The 26,531-nt window shown below is 42.0% G+C and overlaps 3 protein-coding genes across 3 annotated transcripts; 2 read left to right on the top strand and 1 right to left on the bottom strand.

Moving 5' to 3' along the window:
- Positions 1-96: 96 nt before the first annotated feature.
- Positions 97-7,559, bottom strand: LOC145415949 (transmembrane channel-like protein 7). The gene is made up of 8 exons (XM_080285057.1): positions 7,372-7,559; positions 6,894-6,994; positions 5,674-5,787; positions 5,369-5,472; positions 3,328-3,579; positions 2,757-2,840; positions 1,024-2,336; positions 97-310 (listed from the first exon to the last, which is right to left on the bottom strand). The coding sequence occupies exons 1-8, from the start codon at positions 7,557-7,559 to the stop codon at positions 97-99; spliced, it is 2,370 nt and encodes a 789-aa protein (XP_080141183.1).
- Positions 7,560-11,191: 3,632 nt separating this feature from the next.
- LOC145415937 (transmembrane channel-like protein 7) lies at positions 11,192-16,804 on the top strand. The gene is made up of 7 exons (XM_080285046.1): positions 11,192-12,143; positions 12,541-12,660; positions 13,149-13,258; positions 13,367-13,462; positions 13,645-13,896; positions 14,766-16,090; positions 16,612-16,804. The coding sequence occupies exons 1-7, from the start codon at positions 11,192-11,194 to the stop codon at positions 16,802-16,804; spliced, it is 3,048 nt and encodes a 1,015-aa protein (XP_080141172.1).
- Positions 16,805-17,714: 910 nt separating this feature from the next.
- On the top strand, positions 17,715-24,759 carry Rab4 (RAS oncogene family member Rab4). The gene is made up of 6 exons (XM_080285417.1): positions 17,715-17,772; positions 19,407-19,487; positions 20,579-20,693; positions 21,961-22,178; positions 23,162-23,257; positions 24,616-24,759. The coding sequence occupies exons 1-6, from the start codon at positions 17,757-17,759 to the stop codon at positions 24,744-24,746; spliced, it is 657 nt and encodes a 218-aa protein (XP_080141543.1). The 5' UTR covers positions 17,715-17,756; the 3' UTR covers positions 24,747-24,759.
- The last annotated feature ends 1,772 nt before the right edge of the window (positions 24,760-26,531 follow it).

Below are 26,531 nucleotides of genomic sequence, written 5' to 3'. Positions count from 1 at the left end.
AAATTATAATATTTTCCAGTTACAAGTGCCGATTCTGTGCTCATTCGCTTATTCGTCGTATCCGCCTAGGCAAAAGGAAGCAACTCATCTTTAATCCTAGATCGCTATGTCTTCTTCGCCCCATTTTCCCTCTTGTACTTTGGCGATCAGGAAGGCATTCTCCCTGGCCGTCTGTTGCAGCTTCTTCTCCAAGCGTTTCAACATGGCGGCTTGTCCCTTCAGCCTGATGACGTAGTAGGTGAGAGACATTGCCGCCACCACCACCGCCACACCCAGCACCACCACGTCAGCCACACGCCACAGCATCCACCTGCACGACACGGGACAGTACGGTGTAGTGTGGCCTGAGCCTGAGATCCTTTTTATAACTGATTGCGTGAAGGTGTTAGCACGCTCCCTAATTATTTATCGCTATTTCTGAAACCCCTGTAACTGCTAAATGTACTCGGTTTGTGTTCCGTATTGCAGAGTGTAACTGACAATGATACAAAACAGTCCAACGTATTATACTGTCATCACATGCGTCTAAAATAAGTGTGGTTAGGTTTGAATGGGTTTACTTTGGGAATGTGTGTGTGGAGGGAAGCTTTAGGGAAGAGACTGAGGCTGTAAGATGAGAGCTGAAGGCCTGACTGCATTGTGAAATATATGAACACGCCTGGAGGGAACAGCAGCAGATGTATATAGTTCCCTTTGATGCACTGGTACTGGTGAGACTGACAGAGAAAGACATATATTGTAACTCAACAAATCATGAACTGGCCACCACGGTACGTACAGTCAAGGACAAGGGTTCGTGCATTATTCCACTGTGTCCACGTACGCTTAAGGCATATCCGCCATTTTCGTCCGTGATGCATCATGTAAAAGATAATCATCTATGGACAGAGAAAGGTATTATCTCTCTCAGCTTAAGAGAAGTAATCAGCTGAGGAAAGCGAGAAGTAGTGGAGGCGAAATATTACAAGAAGTTCTGTCTCTCAAATGTACATATTTTATCAGTACTGGGAACAGTTTCCTCACCTTAACCACTGAGCGTGTCCGTCCATGCGGCAGATGTAGAAGGTGATGACGTCCCAGGTGTCGGCCAGACCCCTGAAGGGCGAGCACGCCTTGGATGGACAGAGGTGGAAGAGGCCAACAGCGCTGGCAGTGCCACACAGTGCCAGTGCCAGACACAGCACTGTCATGAACATGGCGGACGAACTGGACGCGCGAATCACTCGAGTAGATGGAATGCACGTCACTGAGATTGTAAACAACTTTAGCCCGAACAGAACCACGAAGTACAGCCAGCAGACGACAGCCAACAGCGGCGCGTACACCACACTCAGCCATAATATACTCTGGACGTGGATAATGTCCAGCACGTGGTCTGGCACGTAGAACTCCATGCGACTCAAACTTTTAAGTCTGGGATTTTCAAATCGTTCCAGTTTCTTGAAGCCCACGTTCACAACAAAGGTCATAAAGAGCTGCATCAAAAAGTGTTCAAGAATCAGTAAAGAGTAGAGCTCCTGGCCTATGTGTGTCTCCCAGCAGATGTATCCCTCACCGTGTACGTCACAGGATGCTGACTCTCCAGAGACAACACTGAGTTCAGATATGATAAGGACGGCCAAGGACGTGAGGCGAATGACAACACAACGAAACAGAGTGACATGAAGCTCAGTCCGTCCTCTGTAATATTCCAACGACACCACGGCACTGAAGATCATCGGGTAAATGAAATCAATGGCGGAAATAATGATGGTGTCAATGTATTTCGAAAAGAAACCATCTGACTCACGTCTCCCTTTATCTTTGACCACATAATATATAACCAGCCAACCACCTATTATGATAAAAATAACAAACAGATTAATCATGATCCTAACTAAATACAGCCTGATCCAATCTCTCCTTGTTCTTTTCTTTTCCTCTTCCATATATTTTTCATCATCGAATGCCGCCCTAATCTCATTCACTGTTAGGTTCTGTTGTGTCCTCGCCGCTGCAGGCTGTGACACGGCAAAGTCCCATCCGGTGAAGGCAATCCTGGAGTATGTGAACCCACAGCCGAGTTTCAACTGAGGCGACTGACGCAGGAATTTGGCCACGAAGTAAACAATGGACACGAGGGACAGCAGGTAGACAGCCAGCACTGACAGGATGTACGCCAGGCTGATGAGATAGCTGTCACTCTCCACAGACGCTGGGTAGTAACCGGAGAACAGCACCGTCCACTCCAGGAAGCCCGTCCCTCGTAAGAAGTCCTGAATCACATGTACCACACCGTGTCTCTTCTCTTGCAGGGAGTTTAGGTGTTGCACGTACTTGTTGTTGCACTCCCATACCTGGAAAAATAATGAGTTTAGATCAATTCTTATGCAATAAATTATAGGATAAACATTGTACTCTGGGCACACGAACTCTTAGTGTCAGCCTTTCCAGACTTGTCCTGAAAAAAGAAAGAAAAAAAAAAACTGCGGAGAGTCAGGGTTACACTTTACACTGTATGATGGGTCCACACAGGAATTAAGTTTCTATATCTTAAAGTAGGAAATAAGTGATGATTGCTAAATAAAAAAGTGCTAAGGAGTAAATACCATTACGTAAAAAAAAAGTCAATTGCCTTGCCACGCCACCTGGTTTAGAGTACCTCCTCACAACACAGCAACTCACTTGGCTGGTATTGTGAAGTGAGAGGCCCCAGAGAAGTCTTGAAGATAAGTGAAATATACTTACATTATCAAACGATGAATCACAGGTCAAACTCTCAGCTCTGTGTTATCCTGCAGTGTGAAGTCTGGGCAAAGAATACTGTCGTCTGCGTTGACTGTTTTTACCTGTGTGTAGTTCTGTACAGCGAGATCCGTACAGAATTAGATATACTGTACTTACGTCCTGTGTATTGTACTGCAGTGTGAGGTTCGTACAGAGGTCATGGAGTCGGTGTTGGGAGTTCTTACCTCTGTATTATCAGCAGTTTAAGGTCTCTGGGCCTCTGTTAGCAGAATCCCAGTGAGAGAACAACGATATATTAACTGTATTCCTTCATCCTTTACTAACAGTTCTCACCTCTATATTATTCTCCACTGTGAGGTCCATACGTATGTCTCTGGACCTATTCAGTGTGTCCCCTGGAAGAGTGAGTCGTACCGTACTCTGTGTTATCCTGAGAAGTGAGGCTCATACAAGAGATTGTTGGCATTTGTTGACAGTTCCTACCTCTGTGTTACTGCCCAGTGCGAGGTTCGTATTTATGTCTTTGAACTTGTGCTGGCAAACCAACAGGGAATGCTAGTAATATCTTAGTATTATTTTGCAACGTTGACTTTTCATTACCTCCGTGTTGTGCTGCAGTTTGAGGTCGGTGCATATGTCCTTTGACCTATTTTGACATCCTCCCGGGTCAGTCCATCCGTAGCCCTGGTAGTTGGCTTCCCCCGCCCAGGCCGCCCCAGGCACCACCACGCCCAGCAGCAGGATGAGCCCCAGCAGCAGGTCCAACTGAATCATGGCGCGAAGGAAGTTGAACACCGCCACCACACTGCTCCCGTGACGACCCTCCAGGGGCTTCAGAATCCTCCTCCACATCTGATGGGGAAGAGGAGGAGTACAGTGTCATGGAGGAGGGATCGAAATACCAGATACAAGATGAGGAGGGATAAAAATAACAGATACAAGATAAGGAGGGAGGTAAAAACAGTTGCACAGTCAGAGAAACAACTATCTTCCCAGTTCGGTATGAAGAAATCTTACAACTGGCGAAATACAGTGAGAACCCCATCTCTACTAGTGTGTGTTTCGGATGGTTCGATTTTTCCGCTATGTATTCGTATAATTTTGGGAAGATACTTGTGTCTCTGAACATAATTAAGATCCACAGACATCCAGAAAGTTGGTAAAAGATACGTGTTGCAAAATTTGACTGACTGACAATCACACTCTCTAGTAATTTGTTTTCTCGTGGAAGGAACAGTTTTTGCGGGCTCGTTGGCCTTTGGTTCCTTCTTCCTAGTATAAAAAAAAAAAAAAAAACTCGACAAAAGCGATCTGTTTAGTGTCATTTAAGTCACTCTGGCAGGTAATCTATATATTTGAAAGCCACCAAAAGATTTGAATTACTGAACAACCTCCAGACCATAAGATCTGTGTTATTCAATGGCTACTCAGTCAAGAAACGCTTACTATCCTACAGCCACTTAAAGAAAGGGGGATTCATTTAACAATCAGTGAATAACAAGGGACCAATTCAATAACCAATGAATTAAAAGGAATCAATACAACAACCACACAACCAATAAATCTCTACCATTCACCAACCACACAACCAATAAATCTCTACCATTCACCAACCACACAACCAATAAATCTTCATCATTCACCAACCACTCAACCAAAAGACCTCTACCATTCACCAACCACTCAACCAAAAGACCTCTACCATTCACCAACCACTCAACCAAAAGACCTCTACCATTCACCAACCACTCAACCAAAAGACCTCTACCATTCACCAACCACTCAACCAAAAGACCTCTACCATTCACCAACCACTCAACCAAAAGACCTCTACCATTCACCAACACCTAAACAAAAAAAGGGGAGTTAATTTTCAGGGGTGACTCACGTATCCAACACTAAGTAAACTCGACAGGCGGCCTTTTCCCTTCTTGATCACAGTAACTACAGGCTGAGTCGAGTACCACCTCACCTCCATCCTAGCCTGTAAAAAAAAAAGAAAGAAAGAAAGAAAGAAAAGAAAGAAAGAAAAATGTACGAGAAGCAAAATGTATAATGGTGGAACAGAAAATGGCAATAAAATAAAATAAAATAAAAATAAAAATAATAATAAAATAACGAAAGAAAGAAAGAAAGAAAGAAAAATGTATGAGAAGCAAAAAATGTAATGGTGGAATAAAAAAAAGACAAAAAATAATAAAAAATAAAATAAGATAAAGACAGGTGTGGAAATTAAATGTAATGAATAAAGGAAAAAAATATAAGGTAAAAAATAAAGCTGGACGAAGCAATAAGATGTAATACAAGGCGTGAGGGAATTATTTGATGGAATAAAGATAAGCTGAATGTAGAAATAAAGATATAATTACTGAAGGGAGGGGTAAATGAGAGGAATTGATTAACTTGCCAAAGTGACACAAAATCTCTCTCTCTCTCTCTTTTCTCTCTCTCTCTCTCTCTCTCTCTTTCTTTCTCTCTCTCTCTCTTTCTTTCTCTCTCTCTCTCTCTCTCTCTCTCTCTGGTGTACAAATTACTCTTGGATTATTTGATACCTTTTCCACCTTGTCGTTTTTCTTTCACCCATCCTCCTCCTCCTCCTCCTCCTCCTCCCCCTTCTTCCTCTTCTCTCTCTCTCTCTCACCAGGTTAGCCATCAGTTCCCGCCTGGTGGTCCTCCTCCTCTCCATAGGCCAAGGCTGTTCCCTCACCCTCGACATCGCCTCCACCAGCTCACCCTCACTCGACCCTGAGCGGCAAAACACAAATGTACGAGTGAGAGAGAGAGAGAGAGAGAGAGAGAGAGAGAGAGAGAGAGAGAGAGAGAGAGAGAGAGAGAGAGAGAAACAGACAGACAGACAGTGACAGAGAGACACACAGAGACAGACAGACAGACAGACAGCCTTAACACCACGCCACACACAATAATAACGCATAATTCCAGTCTCACCCTCACCGTCATCTCCAGTGTGGATAAGGTTGAGCCAGTCCTCCACCGAGCCCCGCCCCCCCTCCACCACCTCCTTCACGTGGTTGCGCACAGTGCCTCGCCTCCTGAGCACCTCTGTGGGGGAGACAAGTGAGCACCAATTTCACAGCGCTTCGTAACACCTTCTCCTGAGCGATTTACTTTGCCTACTACACTTCAACAATTCGTAACATCTTTTCCTGAGTGATTTATTTTGCCTACCAAACTTTAATACACCGTAACGCCTTTTCCTGAGCGATTTACTTTGCCTACTACACTTTAACATTCCGTAACACCTTTTCCTGAGTGATTTATTTTGCCTACCAAACTTTAATACACCGTAACACCTTTTCCTTAGCGATTTACTTTCGGTACCACAGTTTACCACTTCGTAACACCTTTTCCTGAGCGATTTACTTTGCCTACCACACTTTGACACTTCTAAACACCTTTTCCTGAGTGATTTACTTTGTCTACCACACTTTAACATTCCGTAACCCCTTTTCCTGAGTGATTTATTTTGTCTACTACATTTTAACATTTCGTAACACCTTTTCCTGAGCTATTTACTCTCCTTACCACACTTTAACATTATCCTGTAGGCTGTTTTTTGGTTTGATTATTGAGTTTTCGTCTTTAACATACAGTACGAAATCGAGTTTAATGTACAGAATAATTCACAAAAGAAAATATGTTCCGAACTCTCTCAAACCAAAAGGAGAGACCGAGAGACTGTGAAATTACCACCGGATCCCAGTCCTTGTGAAGATTTGAATAACAACACTAATCATACAGGAATATTACAGCAACGATAAATTAACACCTATAGCAAGTTCTGGGCAGTTTGGAGTGGAAAAATAACGAAAAATCTAATAATAATAATAATAATAATAATAATAATAATGGCGTTGATGTGTGGAGTGGAAAAATTACGAAAAATCTGGTTAATATGACAATGATGAATGTTCCTCCTTTATATATGACTAAAATCTCAACCCTACTGCATTTACAGGCTAATAATAATAAAAATAATAATAATAATAATAATAAGAAGAAGAAGAAGAAGAAAAATAAGAATAATAAGGTCCGGATGATGATGATGATGATACTACTACTATACTACTACTACTATTACTACTACTACTACTACTACTACTACTACTAATAATAATAATAATGATAATAATAAAAATGCTTCTTACGTTTGATAGAACCTGGTTGAGGAGACATTATTTCAATCACTTCATTCCATCTTGATTTCTCATCCTGGCCGTCCTCTTCTAAACCTCCTCTCTCATGCTCCCTGAAAGTACACGTTGAGCTAAAAGTCTTCTCATTCCCTATTCTCTATTCTCTATTCTCTATTCTCATTCTCTATTCTGAAATTACACATGAAGATAAAAGGCTCTCATTCTCTTCCGTATTTCATATGCGATGATGATGATGATGATGATGACAGTTAACATAATTATGAAGATGATGATGATGATAATTAATATGAAGATGATGATGATAATAATGATAGTGATGACAATTAACATAATGATGATGATGATGGTAATGATGACAACTGATATGACGATGATGATGATGATGATGACAACTAAGATAATGATGATGATGATGACAGTTGGTATGATGATGACAATGAAACAAATTCACCCGTCACCATCCACTCACTTGATCAACAGCGGCGTCGTTTGAGAGCCTGCGCCCTTAAGATCCAAATCCCCATCTTCTTCCCCACTATTTTGTGCCTCCTCATCGACGTCGTGCTTGGGCCCCATCACACATGCGCGTTGTTTCGAATCCCTCTCTGCTTCCTCGCCATGTTGTACCTCCTCATCGACGTTATATGTGGGGTCCATCAGGCATAAGGTGTGCTGGGGTGGGGAGTCGTGTTGATTTTCGTGGTTATTATCATCATCATCATCATCTGCCAACGTCATACTGAGGAAGAGAGAAGTAAACAGTGTGAGTTTTCCTCTTCTGCTTCGTCTTCCTTTTCTTCTCCTCCTCCTCCTCCTCCTCCTCTTCCTCCTTCTTCTTCTTCTTTTTCTTCTTCGTCTTCTTCTCCTTGATGTACGCGTTCTCTGGCAATACCTTCCACCCGTCTGCAGGAAATACCAACATTATAACTGATACGAAAGTGTAAGAAAGTGGTGAGGTGATAAAGCAAAGTGTGGGTTGTGTAAAAAGTATATCTTGAACAAGGGACGATGGAAAAGATAAGGATAAGAACTACAACCTTATCTAGATTTTGTGCACCTTAACTTCCTCATGGCTGGGACATTACTAGTATCTTATTCTAGTGTTTTATTCTAGATGGGAGTGAGCAGAGAAGCCTGTTAGTTACGTGGGTCTAATTCTGTCCTCGTTCCGTCTTGAATGCTGATATGTGTCTTGGTTCCAGGCACATACTTGGCTTACCTGGCGATTGTTCAGGTACCCAGGCACGGTGATTGGTAGTGTGTGTGTGTGTGTGTGTGTGTGTGTGTGTGTGTGTGTGTGTGTGTGTCTCCAAGGCAAGACGTTACATTATTTGCTAATTTCTCACACACTCCCTACCTTCCCACACACTCCCTACCGTCCCCCACACTCCCTACCTTCCCACACACGTTCTACCTTCCTACACACGCCCTGCCTTCCCACACACTCCTTACCTTCCTCCACACTTCCTACCTTCCCACACACTTCCTACCTTCCCAAACACTCCTTACCTTCTCACACACTCTCTACCTTCCAACACACTCCCTGCCCTCCTCCACACTCCCTACCTTCCCACACACTCCCTGCCTTCCCACACGCTCCCACACCACCACACTGCCACCCTCCGTCTCTTCCGTGTGCTTGGGGGCCACTGATACCAAAATAAAGAAGATAAGGACTGATAACAAGGCTCCTGCTCTACTGATAACGAGGAAGGAAATAATGATAAACAAACTAGTAAATAATATAACACATCTGTCTATCTGTCTATTTATGAGCTTATCTCTCTATCTATCTCTGTTTATCTATTCATCTATCTATCTGTTTATCTATCTCTCTGTCTATACAAACATATTTCTTTAATCGACTACTTTGTATATTAATAGACTTGTTTTGCAGTCATGCTCTAAAGGAGACTCTCTCTCTCTCTCTCTCTCTCTCTCTCTCTCTCTCTCTCTCTCTCTCTCTCACACACACACACACACACACACAATGCTACCCAGTGAACAGTGTAATCTTTAAAAAAATCTTAAGACACAACTTTCTTTTTTCTGACCTGATAACGGAGATAAGAGAGAGAGAGAGAGAGAGAGAGAGAGAGAGAGAGAGAGAGAGAGAGAGAGAGAGAGAGAGAAATGAAAGTTAAAAGTTCATCAAGCATTTCTTTTTTTTATGCAAGAAAGAAGGAACCAAAGGCCACGAGTCTGCAAAATTATTTCTTCCATGAAAAAAATAAATAACAACAAAAATACGTTACTCCTCACCTGAATTTTCACCTGCAATAGATTAAGAGATAGATAAAAGATAAACAGATAGATAAAAAGGTAAGGGGAAAGCAATGAAGTGATTATTTATGCAATTTACGAATGCATCTCTCCCTCCTTCTGCATTCGAGTACTGCATTATTTTTATCATCACCTAAAAATCAACAGAGCGATTAATCAGAGCAACACCGATAAGGGAGACAGAGGACAGGGGCAGGTAAGCGTCCCCGTGCCAGTAGTGTAGCTCCCGGTGATAAGGAAAGTAACAATTTTATCTTATCTCCTCAGTAAAAAGCGCGAATTAGGGGAGGGAATCTGGTGTCAGGAGTTTTTAATAGTCTATGGTGCTTTGACTCCCTCCTCTCTCTCTCTCTCTCTCTCTCTCTCTAGTGACTCGCTGTGGCTCAGATATTTTATACACTGTGTGCAATGAATAAAATAAATCACTTAGGAAAAGGTGTTATTTGTTTTTTTTTTATGCATCCGAATCTGGGCATAGGCTTCACAGCCTGCTCCCAAGGCCCAGTAACCCTCCTACATACCATACACCTCTACATGTCACCACTTCGGCGCTAACACCCATCGTCCATATTGAACACGTGCTAGGGCTGTCTCATACAGGACTGGTGTATTGGTATTAGCGGGGGTATTTTTACGACATGTCGGCGGGTCTTCTGGTAGATCAGTAAAGTCTGATTTAATGAAATTCAAATCCTTAAACTGTTCCCTGCCCCAGCGGGGATTTGAACCTGGGTCCGGTAGGACCGCAGGCCACCTGTCTACCGACTGAGTCACCACCGCGATAATACAGGAAATTGAAGCAAAGGTGAAATTATTAACCAAATCACTTTAATTCTTATCATCGTTCTGTATTTGACTTATCTTACTCTTAAACCAATATCCTGTATTAATCATTTACAGAAAGTGGTGGGGCTGATAACATAGATAAGGCTTCCCAATGCCCATGTGACGTCACTATCAGCTCTTATCAGTGTTCCGGAATAAAGGCTGCACCGTGGAGAGTAGGCCAGTGACGCAGAGAGTGTGTGGGAAGGTAGGGAGTGTGCGGGAAGGTAGGGAGTGTGTGGGAAGGTAGGGAGTGTGTGAAAAGGTAGGGAGCGTGCGGGAATGTAGGGAGTGTGTGGGAGAAGGTAGGGAGTGTGTGAAAAGGTAGGGAGTGTGTGGAAAGGTAGGGAGTGTGTGGGAAGGTAGGGAGTGTGTGGAGAGGTAGGGAGTGTGTGGGAAGGTAGGGAGTGTGTGGGAAGGTAGGGAGTGTGTGGGAAGGTAGGGAGTGTGCGGGAAGGTAGGGAGTGTGCGGGAAGGTAGGGAGTATGTGGGAAAGTATGTCTCAGTCCTAAAGTGCTCCTCTCAATCTTAAAGTGCACCTCTCAATCTTAAAGTGTTCCTCTCAGATTTAAAGTAAATGAGGCGTTCACAGACCTTGGAGTTATCAGGTGTTAAGGAGGGAGATACCTGCTGCTGCTTCAGGTGTGACAGGTAAATGGCCTTCAGGTAAAGTGCAGGTGAGCTTGTCTAGTGTTCGGATGGCCCAGTACCTACCTTCTTATGCTGCAATACAGGGGGTCAAGGGTTTGCGTCTGGCCTAGGTTAAGAAGAAGAGCCCGGAGGAGTATATATACAGAACGTGAAACAGTGCGGCGGAGAGAAATAGATACTGAGGAACATATTGAGAAGTAGTGCTGAAAATTTTATCCCTTCACAATACAGATTTTAAAATTATTATTCTCTCTCTCTCTCTCTCTCTCTCTCTCTCTCTCTCTCTCTCTCCCCGTTACTTATCAAACTGACACCATTTTCTCTTATCACACTCCTTTCATATCTGTCGGGCTGCCATTAACCACAGTCCTTATCTCTGGAAATTCCACTAATCACACCACAAATGATTATCGGAAAAAAAAAATATATATGAAGACAATACACAGCAGTTCATGTATTTCCCTGATCAATCTTTTTCTTACTTTCAACATAAATGGGAATTTATAACAATACTTTTCTTTCGTTTCAGCATGTACTCGGGCAGGGATAACCACGGCTACACCAGAGACAATTATTATGGCCAGTCGCAGCGAGAAAGTTACTTGATGAGGCAGAGGTCGAAGACAGAACGACCATACGAACACGGCGGAGGAGGCGGCAGGGAGACGAACTGGGATGGCGGTGGTGTTGATAGCAGAGGTGGTGAATTTGCTCGCCCTAGCACTGGCGGTGAGCGGTATGGTGAACTCCGAGGTACTGGTGAAGTTGGATATTCAAGAAATCAACAAAGATATCACTATCCCGACGACGCAAGGTACCGAAATCACCAAAACGCAAACTCTCAACGTAAACAAACACCCATGCCTCGTTCGCATCCGCCGCCGGGTCGCTCACAACATGGCGGGCAAAATGAGTATACGTCCGAGGATTATGGTCGTCCCTCCAGAAAATACGGTTCCCAGGATGACACAGACGGTTACCCAAGACACAGGCCGAGGGAGGATGAAGACGGAGAAGCGGCTTACCGAAATGAGGGACGCGGCAGATTTGGCCTGACGCGGGAACAAGAAAGTCGACAGAATTTTAAATCCCGCCAACAGGGAGGCTATTTCAACCCTTACGAAAGACTGGACAAAGGACGGAAGAAAGAGACAACCGGAGAAACGAATTATCCCCACGAAAGAGAAACGCAGCCAGTCGAAGGTCATTTTAATCCCTACGAACGTCTAAATAAAGGACGAGGAAGGCAGACAACCGAAGGCCACTTTAACCCTTACGAAAGGCTACGAGGGCCTAACTGGACGCCCTCTGAAGGCAATACGAATCCCTACGAGACTGAAGCAAACGGACGTGGCAGTCAAAATTACGATATTAATTTTAGAGCGCCGATCACGAGGGAAAATATGCAGCCAGACGGGAGACGGGAATCGAGATGGGACGAAGTGATGGACATGCTGCCTTCACAAGTGGACATCGCCACAGGTAAAAGTCATGTCTTACGCTCTCATGACCGGAACAACTCTGTTACTATAATTCAGTTAACCCCAGACGATTTAATATTCTAATCCTCCTTATGCCAGATGAATTTATTCAGCTGAAGGTGAGTTGGAGGAGCCTGGGATTGCCAGCCATTTTGCTGACATTTCTCTCTTCTTTTCTCGAAGTTAGTGATGAAGAAATAATTAAGGCAATGTCCAACCCCTCCAGTTCAAAAATAAATAAGTAAATAAATAAATAATATCCCGTAAACTGAATTAGTCGCCATATTTCTACTTTCAGATTAAGGTCGTTATATCCAACCCTCCAGTTTCAAAAAGTCTCTGAAGTTCAAAATTCAAAATCAAAAGTAAACTGGATTAACAGCCACATTTACTTTCAGGGACCATCCGCTTCAGAGGGACGATGCGGCGTGATATCAGGAGTTACTATGAAGAGGAGGAAGAGGAAGAGGAGGAGGAGGAAGTTAAGAGGGGCTCACTCTACCACCGCCAAGAGGAGGGTTAGTGGCTGGCGGCTTTGATCCCTTCAGTACGATGCTTTTCACCTGACCAAACCATAACAAAAAAAAATGAAATAAAATAAAATAAAATAAAAAACATGAAATCGTATATAAAATTAAAGATAAACCAAATAAAATCGCACATCAGATGAAATAAAACAAATAAAATCGCATAAAAATAATCCAGCTGGAGCACCTTAATCCACTAGACCACCAGGCGCCGTTTAATTATCTGGTTACCACCCAACGTATCAAACCCCTTCTTGGGTTACAGGAAACTATTTGGCATGTCGCTCAGTGTAGAGTCACCTGAAAGCAGAACTACATTGAGATGGATGGTGGGCTCCTCTACCTACCACAGATCAAATAAACCAAATCAAACCAAACAAACCCAAATCTAACCTAATCTACCCCAGTCTGACCTACCTTAACCCTATCTAACGCACCCTATCCTTCTCTCTTTTATCTCTACTGTACCCCGTGAGCAGAGGAGAGAGAGAGTGAGAGTGAGGTGGTGGAGGCGCTGGAGAGGTTGAGGGAGCAGCCGTGGCCGATGGAGAGAAGGAGGAAAACCAGGAGAGAACTGATGACGAAACTGGTGAGATGGATAGATAGATAGATAAGAGAGAGGTAGATACAAGTGCTATACTCTGCTCTTCCTCGTGACTATTTTTTGAGATTTAAATGGTGCCCTTTTTCCCGCCAGGCGTTTATGGAGGTGAAGTGGTATTCGGCTCGACCAGTGACGTCAGCGGTGAAAAGAGGCGGCACCAAAATCTCCAGCTTCATCAAGGGTAGTTATGTGAGTCTTTTATTATTATTATTATTATTATTATATATTTTTATCATATCCCTTCATCGCTCCTCCTTTTATTTATATGCTTGTCACCTTTTTCCCTTCCAGTTCTTGGACAAAATTCTGAAGGCCAAACTCTTAATACTCCTTTGAAGGCTCTCTGAATTCCCCCTCTCTCTCGCTTTCAGTTCTGGGACAAGATTCTGAAGCCCCTGGAGGGTCGTCACGGGAGCAGTGTGGTGGCGGTGTTCAACTTCCTTCGCGCCATGATTCAGTTGGACCTGCTGCTGGCGCTCATCCTGCTGCTGGGCGTGGTGGTGCCGGGGGCGGCCTGGGCGGGGGGAGCCAACTACCAGGGCTACGGATGGATTGACCCGGGAGGATGTCAAAATAGGTCAAAAGACATATGCACCGACCTCAAACTGCAGCACAACACAGAGGTGATGAAAAGTCAGCGTTGCAAAATATTAATGAAGATATGATTGGTTTTCCTTAGGGGTTTGCCAACACAGGTCCAAAGACAAGTATTCGAACCTCACACAGGACATTAATACAGAGGTGAGAGCTGTCAATAAAATATCCAACGGCCTTTGTATGAGCCTCACGTTGCAGAATAAAACGGAGATGCAATACTGCTCTCTTTTCCCGGGGAACTGACAGAACAGGACCAAGATCTCACACCGGAGAACAGAACAAAGGTGAGAGTTTGTAATGTACGTGAGAGTTGCAACAAAGCACCGAAGACCTCCGTACCAGCTTAACACGGCAGTACAACACAGAAGTAATAGTTTGGCCTGTGATTCCTTGATTTGTAATGAAACTATATCCCATTCAGTGCCAGGACCTCTTTACAAGGCTCTTATACACAACAACGCAAGGTAAGAACTATCAACACAGGCCCAAAGACATCTACACCAACCTTCCACTGTGGAGTAACACACAAGAACTTCGTAATGCAAGTATATTCCCTCCTACATGCAGAATAACACAAAGTAAGAGGTTTGGCTTGTGATTCCTCGTTTGGTAGTGCGACTGTATGTTCAGGATTCTTTGTATGAGCCTGACAGTACAGACATGCATGCAGATAAAAATTCACTTCGGGTCGAGGAGCTGATTTTCATTTTGTTCCAATTGGCGTCAGACTATTTTACTAACATATTCATTTACCACATAACATCCCTTCTCGATTAATCATGAGATACAGTTAATCATACACCATTAAGGAGGATATGATATAAACAGATGTATATTGCCCCAGATGAATTATACAAGCATTTAATGTACTTAACCTCCTTCCTTGTTCCTACAGATCCTGGAATGCAACAACAACTACACACAGTACCTGCGTTCTGTGGAGGAGGAACACAGAGGCAACGTGGCGGCATTGATTCAGGACTTTTTAAGAGGGACGGGCTTCCTGGAGTGGACGGTGCTGTTCTCCGGTTACTACCCAGCGTCTGTGGAGAGTGACAGCTATCTCATCAGCCTGGCGTACATCCTGTCAGTGCTGACTGTCTACCTGGTGTCCCTCGTGTCCATTGTTTACTTCGTGGCCAAATTCCTGCGTCAGTCGCCTCAGCTGACACGTAACTATGGCCTCACGTACTCCAGGATTGCCTTCACTGGGTTTGATTTTGCCACATCACGGTCTGCCGCAGCCAAGACACAACGCAATATGATCATCAGCGAAGTCAGGGCGGCCCTCGACGATGAAGAGTTCCTAATCAACAAGAAGAAAAGGACAAGGAAAGACTGGTTTAAACTGTACTCGGTGAGGATCGTAATTAACCTGTTTGTCATCGGGATCACCTTAGGAGGCTGGACTGGCATCTACCTCCTGGTCAAAGAGGCGGAACTTCACACATCAGGTGGCCTTTTCGAGCGTTTCCTGTGGCAGTATTTACCAACCGTCGTCGTGTCTGGGATCAACTTCATTTATCCATTGGTCTTCGGCGCCGTGGTCTCTTTAGAACACTACAGGGGAAGGACTGAGCTTCTGGTGACCCTGTTTCGCTCCGTAATCATTAGGCTCACATCCCTGGCCATCCTGCTTGGGGTGAAGATTGACCTCATATCAAGGCAGTCGCCAACTTGCAATGCGTACGGTACAGGATACATTTGCTGGGAGACTCAACTTGGCCAGCAGCTCTACTCAGTCCTCATTCTCGACCTACTGATTCAGCTCGGTATGACCCTCGTTGTGAATGTTATCAGAAAATATCTCGGTCGCTATCAGAATTCTTTGTGTCAGACGTTGAGCAGTATGGAGTTCTACGTTCCGGGTCATGTACTGGATATTGTTTACGTGCAGAGTATATTATGGCTGAGTGTGGTGTACGCGCCGCTGATGGCTGTCGTCTGCTGGCTGTACTTCGTGGTTCTGTTCGGGCTAAAGTTGTTTACAATCTCAGTGACGTGCATTCCATCTACTCGAGTGATCCGCGCGTCCAGTTCGTCCGCCATGTTCATGACAGTGCTGTGTCTGGCACTGGCACTGTGTGGCACTGCCAGCGCTGTTGGCCTCTTCCACCTCTGTCCATCCAAGGCGTGCTCGCCCTTCAGGGGTCTGGCCGACACCTGGGACGTCATCACCTTCTACATCTGCCGCATGGACGGAAATGCACAATGGTTAAGGTGAGGAAACGATGTGCCAATTTACTTGACCTATTATCCTTAGTGCCATTTTCGTCACCTAACTTTTAATCCCGATGTATTTTGAGCGTCTCTCTTCTTGCAAATATGAAGGAAATTTTTGAATTTTTGTTTCACCACTATCCTTACTTCTTCATATGCGCCATCTTTTTCCCTCCTCCCATCATCCGCTCCCTCCCTACCCACTTTCTCTCCCTCCACCACACTTCTGTCTTCTCATCCCCCTCCTGCTTCTTTCATCCTGTGCCCCCACCCTTCTCATCTCCCTCCACTTCCATCTGTCTCTCTAAAATAGCCTCCACCCTTCTCTCCCCACCTCGGAAATTCTCCCAGACAACTTCACCCCTCTCCCTCGAAGACTCTCTCCCCTTCTCTTTCCGTTCCCACCCTTCTCTCTCTCTCTCTGTCTGTCTGTCTGTCTCTCTCTCTCTCTCTCTCTCTCTCTCTCTCTCTCTCTCTCTCTCTCTCACCACTAAACCCCCCCATACCTTCCTCCACAACAGATGGATACTCTTCGCTGTCGACGAGTTTGCCTTCCTGGGTGTACTACTCATATTACTCGTGATGCTACTGGTCTACTTCGTCAGTAAACTCAAGGGCCGCAGCGCCACCATTGCCCTGCTGGAGAAGAGGCTCAAGGACACGGCCAAGGACAAGGCACATCTTATAAATCAGTACAAGAGGGCAGTTGGGTAGAATCACGTACACTAAGGACGCTACATGGAAAGCATCAGTAAAAATGGGGTTGCTGAGATAGATAGATAGATAGACAGATAGATAGATAGGTAGACACAGAGACAGACAGACAGACAGACGAGGACAGATAGATATTTAGACAAAAATAGGCAGATAGGAAGACAGACAGACATACTGACAGAGAGAGAGTGAGAGAACAGGACCACCTGATGCCACATATACAAAGGACAAAAAAAGCGCATCAGGTGAATCAGTAAACTGATAGAGTAGTCGGGAAGGAACTGTGTGTGTGTATGAGTGTGTGTGTGCAGTTAGTCCCCTTCCACTTTCAAGATGTAAAAAAGAAAAAAAATATTTATTGATTGCCTCCCTACGGATTTTTTTTTTTTTTTTCATATTTATAATAACATGTATGGTTCGGAAATACTTGTGTATTTACGGTAATTGATTTAGTGAACAATGAATTATGCAGGCATTTTCCTTGTAATAAAGTTTTCATAGCATGTGTTTAATCATTAATCTTTATTAACGCAAACTCAGGGGGGAGAGCTATATATATATATATATATATATATATATATATATATATATATATATATATATATATATATATATATATATATATAACATGAATAAGCAGTGGTGTTCTCGGTGATATTGGTACGATATGGGTGCGATTAGTAACTCATTTTACGATTCACAAAGTCTATGTTGTTAAAAATAAATCTATCTTTTTGTGGCAGTCTGTCAGTAATATTGTAGAAAATAATATCTTCATAACGTTCTTATATGTAGTTCTGATCCCTTTAAGTGGTTTGGTAGACACTAAGCAAATACTTCATTACAATCACTAGTTTATGAACCGTACCTAAAGTTCCTGTTGTTTACATTTTCTGACAGAAGATTTCCCTTCTTGGTGTGGGACGGTTGTACGGATTCTTGTCCTTTCATTATGTCAGAATCGTATGGTAAGCTTGAATATGAAGTATGTAGTACCTTAGGGCATTGTTGTAGTCTTCAGAGACACCAGTTCCCAAAGTTTCTTCTGTCTAGCGGTGAGAGGGGCTTCTGTTCCGTTAACCCAGTTTGGTCGGAGCAGAATATTATATGAATGCATTCTTATATCTAATAATAATAGTGGACTGTTGTTAACAAGGTAAAGTTACTTTATTTTATTATATTGCCGTATATTTTGACGAAATATAAGGAAGCTATAGCTCACAAATGTAAAATTCTTGACAAGAAGCAGTTGCATCACTTTGGAATTCATGAAATTCATATTCTTTTGAAATTACTTTGAGTTGTAACATTACAGCACAAATTATAGACAGCCTGCAGGCATGTACATTTATGGATTTTGCAGGTTTTGTATTGTACAAAGTATTTGTGCAATAAAATTATCACTATAATCTAAGCAGTTGTCTCAGCCTTTGATTACCTTAGAATATTCTTGTTTATTTACACTGGAAATGGCACACCACACTGAGGCCTTCATTTGTTCTAATTTTTACCACATTTCAAACTTCATACATAAGTTAGACTTGGTTGGTTCTTGTTGAGCTGCTAGATAAATGTTTGGTGTAAAAGTTTCATCTGTTGGTGAGTTGTATATGTATCTGTTGTTAGAAATGATGAAATTCATTAAGAAATGGTCGTACAGGTTTGCATAGATTTACCTTTAACATTGATATATGTACAGACTCATGCACAATATGGTGGAAATCTTGGAACGCTCACACTCATTTAATACGTTGCACTATTGCCTCACTGCATCCTTAGGTGGGAAAAGAGATCTGGACGTTGATGGTGATAAAATGTTACCAGGGTATCAAAGCAGTGTGCTTAAAAGATTGCAGCTTGTAATTGTATGTACCAAACTAGTATTAATAACTGAACCTCATCAGTAATGCAAAGAAACCAAGCCTAATGGAACCTATCCTAATCATGAATGCAACATTTATTGCACCTAACCATGGTATCATGTTAGATATTTCTGCAGAATTGGAATGGGAAATGAATTACGTTACGATGAAAATTTTGGTCGGATTTGAATTCATTAAAAAATTAGGATACTGTATAATTGTTCTCATTTTTAGCCATACTTTGAGTATATATAAAATGAGAAAGTTGAAGAATCATTAAGAAAAAATGAGAAGATTTTCTTCTTTTTAAAAATTTCTTTAGTGGTGGTGTTCATATGTTATCCTAGTGTAATGGGGTCTATAAAAGCCCACGTTGCTGGGAGGCAAAGTGGAGATCCTCTCTTTGGCTTAGTGGTAACGTGCACGCATTTGAGGCGCAAGGGCCTGAGATCGATTCTCGGTCAGTCCAGTGATTAATTTGTTAAGTTTCAGTTCAGTTATTATACCAGGTCCTCATAGAATATTAAATAACATAGCAGTTGATCTGAGAGTCGAACCCGTAACTTAAATGACTGAGGTTAGGTGACGTTTTGTTTGCAGTAAGTGGTAGGAATTCTGCTAATCCTCTATGTCCTAAGAAGTACAGCATTTCTTTACACATACTGTACCTGCACAGTTTTAGTAATGTTAAGCATTCAGATTAACCATGTGCACCTAATTTTATTTTTTTTATTCGTCAGATTTTTTATTCAAGTTCTTGGTCATCGGAAGTGCTGGGACAGGAAAATCATGCCTTCTTCATCAGTTTATTGAGGGGAAATGTGAGTTTCGTGCTGTTTATTTTATACTGTTGTCATTTACAGTTCTAGTTCGACTATGGACTATTTTTACCTTAATTTTCCTGTACTCTTTGTGACCTGCAGATATTATGAGGTTATTATGATGAAAGAACTGTAGACTGTACTTTGTTGCTGTGTGTATTCTTATCAGTAGGCCATCAGTATACTGTATAGGACTAATTATATACCCTACATACTGTACTGTACAAAAATGGTATTTACATAGAAATAGTTCTTTCTGGTCGCTGGATAGCACCCATTTGATATGAAGCAGGATTCATATGCTCATTGTTATCAGAGTCCTTCAGCCTGTTTCTACCAATCCAAGAAATTGTCAGTTTTTAAAGGTTTGGAATAGGCATTGTTGGTGTAAAGTACACAGGGGAATAATCAGCATGGAAGAAGGAATTATTAATGAGGAAAGGGTAAGACAATGGCAGTATAGAAGAGACAAAGAGAACAGTACACAATTTTTGGAAAATAAGGGAAAGAAGGGTTCAGCAACATAACTGAAAAAAATACAGGCCATAGAAGGAAAGAAAATAGAAAGAAGAAAAAGCAGGAAAGAATAATAATAAGAAGGACACATCAGGGAATACTGTTGCAAAGGCATTACTCCTGCATACCAACTGAACTGAACTGATACTTCTCCTCCTTCACCCTCCTTCTCATGTTGGTGCCCTTCCTTTAATTCATCTGGAGTAAGTTAGTTTGAGTGAGTTTATTTTTCCCTTAAGAAGATAGGACAGAACATTGTTTGAACTGAACATACTATGTGAACCAGCATTTTGGGCAGTGGAGCAACTTGTAGGGTTGGATTTTTCTTGGTATTCAAGATAGAGTCAGCAATTTCCACATGCTTAAAATGAGTTTTGCTTGTCTGAAACCCATATACACAGGAGCTGAATGTTCAGCAGAGCTGCAGTGTGTGTACTGTAAAACATTTTTGATCAAGGTTATTTTAGTGTTATTTATGAAGTTACTAACATAGCTTCTTGTTAGTTTCTTGTTACTTCCACCAGCAGTACGGTACTTATTCAGTGATATACCCATGTGAGTTTTGTTGTTCACAGTCAAGGCAGAGAGCAACCACACCATCGGGGTGGAGTTTGGGTCCAGAATTGTCAATGTGGGTGGCAAGTCAGTCAAGCTTCAAATCTGGGACACTGCTGGCCAGGAGCGATTCAGGTTGGTGGCTGGCTCAACAATTGGACACTTAACTTAGCCTTTGGCATATTAAGTATCATATGCCCCCAGGAAACTGATGTTATTGGAATCCGGGTACGGACTAGTCAAGATCGACACTTTTGTTAAACTTACTTTATGACTGGCAGTGAAGAACAGTCCTCCCTCCCCCCACTTTTTTTTTTTTTTTTCAATGAAGGTAATGAAGAGTACAGTAGGCTAGTCAGTACTATGCGTGGGTCAGTGCCTAACTGTGATCGTATGTCTTCAGACTAATTGGGACTGAAACCTGTCCGACCTATCTGCAAAGCCAACTTTCAGGTATCTGTGACCACCCTTTCCCTTGGTGAAATTTGAATCTTTCTATAATAGAAAAAAACATGTTGAAAAAAAATAACACTTAAATCTCTTCTATGTTGCTGCTCAAGGTATACAGTATTCATATTTTCCTCATAGAATAGTTACCTACCATGCTAATTATAAAATTTCAAGAAAATACAATACCAGTACCGGGTATTTGTTATATTATTAAACTTACAGTACACTGTAATTACATGTATGTTGACACTTGTGCTACAATGTGTCTCTGGTAGTTCACTTTATATCATGAAAAGGACTGGATGTGCATACATTCATGTTGGCAGCCAAACTGCAACTGGATGCAGCTGACAGTTAACCACTGACCATGCAGAAGTTCAAGCGAGCCAAAATTGTGTCTAACTTACATGAGTTTCTGACTTGTAGATTTAAGGAGGTTTACGTCAATACTTTTGTTTCCTCTAAACCATGTCATTGAATATCTCTCAGTGCTGCAACCGTGTCAGCTGAATCAGAGCTCTTTTTCTATCTATCTGTCTATCTATTGCCAGACGCCATAATCCCATAACGGGTGGCCATTTGACTTTGAGTTATTTGTTTTACAGGGAGGGACACTAACCCTCCACCAACCCACTTGCTGACATGAGTAAATGTCATGCACAGAGGTTTCATACATTCTGGGGTTTCTTAAGTATGGTATGTACTGGATAACCTGAGAATTGTATGTTTTGGCTAACCACGCAAAAATATGGCTTGTATTTTCTTTTGGTTAGTTTTTGTTTGAAATGAGATATGTGTGAATTTTAGGACTTTTCAGAGCTATGTTAACTACCGGTACATGTAATTCTGAGTATCACTGCATCTGTCACTTCTCTAATTTGTACCCATAACTGGATCATGATATATTGATACAACATCCCTTCTCATCTCACAACATGACTCATCCTACCAGGTCTGTAACACGTTCCTATTACCGTGGGGCAGCGGGTGCACTTCTCGTCTATGACCTAACCTCACGAGACAGCTACAATGCCCTTGCTAACTGGCTGGGAGATGCTCGAACCCTGGCCTCACCCAACATCATGATCCTCTGTGTGGGCAACAAGAGGGACTTGGAGGAGGAGCGGCAGGTCACCTTCATGGAGGCTTCACGTTTTGCTCAGGAGAATGGTAGGAAGAGAAGTTTTGCCAATTTTTTAATTACCATAGGTTGCTAGTGGTAGATGGTGTCAGTCATCATTCACTCACTTGATGTAGTGCTACCTACTTCTTCCCTCACCGATATCTTTCTGTTTCTGTGTCTGCCCTCTCTTTCTACTTCTATCTTTCCTTCTTGTCACATTTTATTACTTATCTTTCCACATCAGGTGGCCATTTACAATGGTGGGTGGCAGCCATATACCCAGATCACATTGTGAAGTGGAGCCTTCATTGATGCCCCTGTTCATTGGGTGGAGAGACATACATGTGGCATCCACCCAGGAACCAGACCTCCATACTTTTCCCTATGCCTCGTTGTGGTGAGGGAACACCAGTTCACTGTGTGGGACGGCCCCACAGGGGTGGTTATCTCCCCATGGTTGATGAGTCTCCTCATCCAGACATACTGGGGTTGATTAACAACAATAACAAACAACTGTAGGTTGCTTTACATACTATGAGCCATTGGATGTTGAGTGTATGGGATTTTGTTGTTTTCCTTGTACACTGTAGTACATGTAAAAAAAAGAAGTAGTTTTTCTGTTGAGCTGGAGTTGGGATTTCAGAAGCTTGAATGGTGTGTGAAAGATAGTTTGGCCCATTTCACATAGTGTCCTGTTTAATAGTTCTCCTTTTGTATGCTTTCTTGTTTGTAGATTGTACCCCACTCCATATTAAGGTGAGAAAAAAGGCCAGGATGATGATTATATATAAGCCTTTATAATATTGCAGACGCCTCATATTCCATTTGAATTTCACTAGCATGGGGAAGAGCGAAATTTTGGTCATCACACTCACTCCAAAGAGGTCTAGTCCTGCAGTAGACCTGGTATGTGTGTGTGTGTGTGTGTGTGTGTGTGTGTGTGTGTGTGTGTGTGCATGTACTGAATATCAAACCTTCATATCAGTAAACCATTTACTACACTTGAGTGGTTTAGTGTACTGTTTTACAGAATTAATGTTCATGGAGGCAAGTGCACTGACTGGTGAAAATGTGGAGGAAGCGTTCCTCAAGTGTGCCAAGAGCATCCTCGCCAAGATTGAGACAGGTGAGGTTGTTACAGGAATTATTATTATTATTATTTTTTTTAACAAGGCAGGGAGACAGGCAAAGCATGTGTATATATGTGTGTGTATATAGTTCAGGTGACTTATCTCAGTTTAAGATGCACATATCCATTTGACCAAGTGAAGTCAGTTCTGATTCATTCTTGTCAGTTCATCTATCTATGTATATCTATAGCCCAATGCCCTAATCCTGCAAAGGGTGGCCGCAGACACACCTCCAAGTCGCTCTGTCACCCACCATTTGACTGCTCTCCCCCCAACTCACTCCCCCCTCCCTCATATACCTGTCAACTCCTTCCCTCCACCTCATCCTTGGTCTGCCCCTCCCTCTCTCTCCCTCCACTTCATCTACACACACCCTCTTAGTCAGTCTTTCATTCTCCATTCTCTCCACATGTCCAGACCACCTCAGTGTATTTTTCCTAATTTTCTCAATCACATCCACATCCACCCCACAATGTTCTTTCACTTCTTCATTCATCAACCTGTCCTTCTATGTCACTCCACATGCTCGTACTACTTCATAATCTGGTTAGGTTATTCATATTCTTCTAGTCTGTATAGATGTTTTGGGGTTCTTTTGCATCCAGTCATATCTGTGTGGGTCAGTATACAAGTAGGTCCATCCATACCACTCAGGTTATATTAAATAAAGTTCTGTTGGATTTTCCCATATTCCTTCAGATAGTGATGCAGACATATATTTTGGGTTAATTGCATTTATTAAGAACCAGAAAGACAACTAGAATGGACAACAGTAAGGGGCTGGACATCAGATACCTGTCCTCTTTGTCTTGATGTACAGATATGGTGAATCCATTTGCACAGCACCACATTGCTAGTAGCCTTGTACCTCATGTGGCACAGAAGAGAGGAGGTGAGGTGGGCAGAAGTAACTTAAGGCACACTTTTTCTTATGATTGTATCCATTGAAATAAAAAAGCCATTCTTTGGATCTTCCAGCTCCATGTAAATTTGGGAACGTGGGATAGAAGGATCCTGGTTTTGCTTAACACTCCCTTTTGACTGGTTAGATCTGTGTCATTGGAATATAATAATCTGATGTTAACCTAAACAAAATTTGTACGTGCATCAGCAGGGGTGATGTGGCTGCTTGATCTGGTGACTCGGACTGGAATAAAATAATCTGTTGTAAACCTAAATAAAATTCCCTATTGCATCAAGAAGGATGATATGGTTACTTAAGATATTTTTAGATCTTTGACTAACACGCTTTCTATCATCTGAACAAAATTCTGTGGCGATGTCCTGTATAAAATATCCAAGTGTACCAACAGCAGCTGAAGGGTTATGAGCACTTCTACTTCTGCTGTAACAGGTGAACTGGACCCAGAGAGGATTGGGTCTGGGATTCAGTATGGCGATACCACGTTGCGCCGGCTCAACCGTGCTGCTAGCCAGCGCCCCAAGACTGCTACCGAGTGCATGGGCTCCTCGTGCCGCATCTAGATCCTGCTAGGCGTTGGGTCACCGCATTCTCATAAACATAGGAGGCTTTCTAACACCTCTTTCTTAACGATTATTTTTGAGTGGTATAGTTTATTATTTACTTGTGTGTTGTGTATATCTATATTATATTGATATAGATTACATAAATAACATATTGTTGTACCAGGTACAGAAATAAATTGGTAAGAAGGAGGTTCTGTGGAGCCTCATTACTCAGTGAGAATACAGGCCTAGGTATGTTCTGTGGCAAGTCTTTGTGTGGTAAAAGTGGCAGGCTATTTCAGGTGCTTAGAAGTGTGGAGAATTTTGTTGGAGGTGCAAAAAAGGCCGGAATTTTCTGTTTCTGAAACTCTTTGTGTATACATTTTTCTATGCGGGTCCCCAAAATGTGGATTAATTGTAGCCAAGGCTTATAATCATGAGAAACTTATGCTTATATTTGCTGTAAAGGTGCTCCAGTAACATGATCAAAGTCTAAGCAATTTAACATCATTTTGAATTATATAAAACAAAACTAAGGCATAGATACATGATGGTCAAGTAATGAGAAAAGTAGGTTTTTCACAATTTTCATGTAGGGGAATTTATCACCACAGGGATATATAGAAAGTGTTAGATGGGTCTAGTATTGTGCGTTTATATAGGAAAATGTCTTATGAATTGGGGGGGGGAGAGTGTCCTATTTACTGATATTCCTAATTCCAGTGTTTTGAAGTTCATGTTGGAGGCTGTTATTTAAGGTTTGTTGGCATGAGCTGGTTGGCAAGCATCATTTACAGTAGTGCCACAGTTTGTAAAACCTGTAATGTTTACTTATTTTGACAGATTAGGTTTTTTATTGCTTCTTGAATAGTTGTTTCAGAATGTTCCACTGTTGCCTCCAAGTTTGTTATGAAACAAATTAATTTAATTAGAGGTGTATATACTTGAATGTTGATTAAAAAAGAGAAAAGAATGAACTTTTGCATAAGATTCTGAATTCAGGTTTTATATTCATACACATAATTCAATTGAATTTTTAGAAACTGACAAATGAAAACATCAGAATCTTGGTGTAATGTTGTTGCTGATATGCCTTAGAATGCATTATGACACTGAAATATAAGCAGTGAAAGGTAGAAGAGACTGGAGCACATGTTCTACTTTGTTGGATTGCACCTCATCAGCCTTAAGGCAGTATAAAGTCCTCGCTATGTGTTGCCCTTTTCATGTCCTTTACGTACACTTAAGGCCACATTGAAGTTTGAAAAGTTTGCCTACTAACGTTCCATTGTCTCATATAAAGCTAATTTACCGTTTTCCTCAATTTGCAATACTAGGTGTAAGGAAAAGAGTTGTAATATTTTGAAAAGCATCCCTGACATATAGCGAGGACATGTGAACTTTGTTGTCGTTTTGAAAGACGGATATCACCACCAATCACCGATCATTGATTTCATGTTTTTGTGAATGTGATGGCGTGCTATGTTTCATGTATTGTAGTGTGTTATTGTGTTTCTCTCCCCTTTTCTTTATATCTTTGCTTTCTGGACTCTATCTCCCCCATCTTTGAATGGGAAAGAGGTTTGGATGGTAATGATAATGTGTTGTGGTTATGTATTTGTCTTATTTTCCAGTTCACCTCCATGATAACTGTTCTCTTTTAGCAACATGTCTGATTTACTGAGCAGTTTACATATACAGTATACAGTATATATATATATATAGTATATAGTTTAAAATTTATATACTGCTGAACTTTAATAATGTTGTATAAAGTTAGGCATATTAGAAAATAATGCAGAC

This window comes from Coenobita brevimanus, chromosome 13 (assembly GCF_032717465.1).
Source record: "Coenobita brevimanus isolate Jiangsu-jjx chromosome 13, ASM3271746v2, whole genome shotgun sequence".
NCBI classification, from domain to species: domain Eukaryota; kingdom Metazoa; phylum Arthropoda; class Malacostraca; order Decapoda; family Coenobitidae; genus Coenobita; species Coenobita brevimanus.
This window is presented reverse-complemented; position numbering and strand designations above follow the sequence as displayed.